This window comes from Oreochromis niloticus, linkage group LG14 (genome assembly GCF_001858045.2).
Source record: "Oreochromis niloticus isolate F11D_XX linkage group LG14, O_niloticus_UMD_NMBU, whole genome shotgun sequence".
NCBI classification, from domain to species: Eukaryota; Metazoa; Chordata; class Actinopteri; order Cichliformes; family Cichlidae; genus Oreochromis; species Oreochromis niloticus.
In genome coordinates this window covers 29639517-29642268 of record NC_031979.2, presented here as the reverse complement: position 1 = coordinate 29642268, position 2752 = coordinate 29639517, and the positions used below count along the sequence as shown (strand labels likewise).

General features: G+C 35.1%; 1 protein-coding gene across 1 annotated transcript; it reads right to left on the bottom strand.

Annotated features, from left to right (window-relative positions):
* Positions 1–1813: 1813 nt before the first annotated feature.
* Positions 1814–2752, bottom strand: LOC109204968 (olfactory receptor 2AT4-like). Its single transcript, XM_019367230.1, has one exon. It carries the CDS (start codon positions 2750–2752, stop codon positions 1814–1816), a length of 939 nt encoding a protein of 312 aa, XP_019222775.1.

Sequence of the window (2752 nt, the reverse complement as noted above, 5' to 3'; positions counted from 1 at the left end):
CCAACAGCTCACTGATTCTGATGCATCAGCGGGTCCATGCTTTGCGTTTATGTCTTTTTTGTGCTAGATTCTGTTTTATCTCTCTCCAACAAAAATTCCCTGAACCAGCAGCAAAAGAAGATCCAAACTACGATTCACATTTGATAAATGTCGTCATTAATTCACTCCTACTTTTGCTGTTTTGCTTCCACCATGATAAAATCACACTTCATGCACAGCCCTCTCTCTTTCTCTGTGTACTTCAAGAACAGTTTCCCATCTCAAATCTCTGTTTTCTGCAATATTCATTCGCGTATTACCCACTGTTTACAGCGCTGTCGGCTGCCTTTTTTTTTTTTAACTTTACTTAAATGACCTTGAACAAGAAAGCCTAATTTTTGCCGTTCAATACTGAAGAAATTTAAACTTTTTAATATATTGCAGAATATTTTTAAGTTTATCTGCCAGGCCAGGAAAATCTCCTTCATGTTTTTCTGTATTTTATCCTTAGTTACTTTGACACAAAGGCATCTGCACACATCTCTGATGAAGTCACACATGTATCAGCACTAATAAATGATCAGAATTATAATATTCGTGACTGTCTGAGGCAAAATTGAATCGAATCGAATTGGGACCTTGTGAATCGGAATTGAATTGATTACAGAAATCAGTGACGACACCCAGCCCTGGGTTTTTAATTTGCTTATTGCCTGTTTTGGAGCTTACTTACAATTTCTAAGGGGATGGGGTTTTGCGGGGATAATGGAAGGAAAGAAGCTTCAAAGAGGTGTGTAAGACTGCAACTCTGCTTCCTGGTCCCAAGTCTGGATAGTCACATTTTAGGGGGTTTAATAAATTTGACCAGATTTATAGAAATGAGACCTGCTGCATCCAAAGTGGGATGGATGCCATCTCTCCTAACAAGATCAGGTTTCCTCTAGAAAGTTTCCCAATATCCGTAAAGCCCACATCATTTTTTCAAAACCACTAAGACAGCCAGCAATTTAAGGAGAACATCCCTCTAAACATGTCACTACAATGTTTTTTTTATCATTGCCTCTTTTAGGTAAAGTTCTTATAAAGTTGTTTTAGCACCTTCCCCTCAGATGAATGATCATATTTGCTTTTTAAAGGTTCTTTTGGGGTTTGGCAGTTCAGCTCCTTCATTTAAAAGTTGTTTCACATTTTTTTTAGCAGTTGATCAAAGATGCAACGTTTCAAAGAGCAGATGTAATCTGAAGCTGTGACACTGTTAATGATGTTGCTATTCGTGCTTCACCTGCTGTCACACTTATTTGTGAACATTTTCTTGCTTATTTTGTATTTGCTCACTATAATGCCTCATTACGATGCCTCATTGTTATCTGGTGAATTCCCAGCTTGTTGTCAGAATACTGTCATCCACCCACTTAAAAAAAGAAATAGTAAACACACATACATATTAAAACTTTGGTAAGATAACACATGTCATTTTGTTATTTTCGTTCAAAAATTACAAAAGTAATTACTTTTTAACTGATTAATTGTTGATTGCTGTCACATAATGCTGCTCACAAACAAACAAGCAGTGCATTTAAAAAACTAAAAATATATCAAAATTAATAGGAACAGTTTGTGTTTTAACAATTCATTTGGTTAAGTAAATAATCCCCAGGCTACATGGTTAAAATGTGACTATTAAAAATATATATTAAAATTAAAAACAATCAAAATTAGTTGATGCTCCTCTCCTAACTAGTATTTCACAAATCTAAGTTTAAAAAATGCATATATGAATATTCCAACATTTCTTCCCATTTTACATGTAACTATACTCACAGTTAAGAAGCCTCTAACCAACTGTGTTAACCTTTCTAAATATCTTAACGATTTTATTTTTAATTTCCTTTGTCCTGAGGCAATACACTAAAGGATTTACAAGAGTTGGACCGAGGATGATCCCAATTATTAAACCCTGCCGTTCTTCAAGAGTTAATACCACACCAAATCTGGTCAAGATACCAATGACAAACATAGGACAGTATAAACATATTACACAAATCAGGTGACTCACAAGAGTGCTTCCCATTTTCTTTCTGTCATTATTTGATGATAATTTCACAAAAAACAAGATCACACAATATGAAAGACAAATGAAAATGAATGTGAAAAATAACACAAAAAATGATAGAATGGCACCTAGATTGAAATATTTCTCTGGGTCAACACAAGTGGTTCGTATTACTGCAGCATAGTCACAGAAAGTGTACTTAAGCCTTAAGCTGCAGTGAGGAAGAGGTGTAACTGTTGCAGGTAAAACAGCCACAAAACCACTACCAACAATCCACAGAATGTATGTAAGTACCATTATACGTGTATTTGTTAAATAACTATGGTACTGAAGAGGATAAATTATAGCTATTAATCGATCAAATGCCATAATTGTTAAAGAAAACAACTCCATTGTTGCTCCCAACTGGTAAACACACATTTGAATTAAGCACTCCACATATGATATGGTATTAACACCAGCAAGTAGAACCCCGATCATTGTTGGAGTGGAGCTAGAGGTATACAGTATGTCAACAACAGCAAGATTGCAAATCAGAAGATACATTGGTTTATGTAACTGCTTGTCAGAAATAATGAAGATGATATTGACCAAACTGCCAGTAACAGCTAGTAAATATGTTATCAACATACCCACACCAACTGCCACTGGCCTTTTGACTGTGTCAAACCCACCTATAATAAAATGTGTTAGTTTGATTGAAGCATTCTGTAAAGACAT

Bases quoted from the DNA above. Each gene is read 5' to 3' on its own strand.
- LOC109204968 (XM_019367230.1), bottom strand. From the start codon at position 2,752: ATGTCTTTACAGAATGCTTCAATCAAACTAACACATTTTATTATAGGT.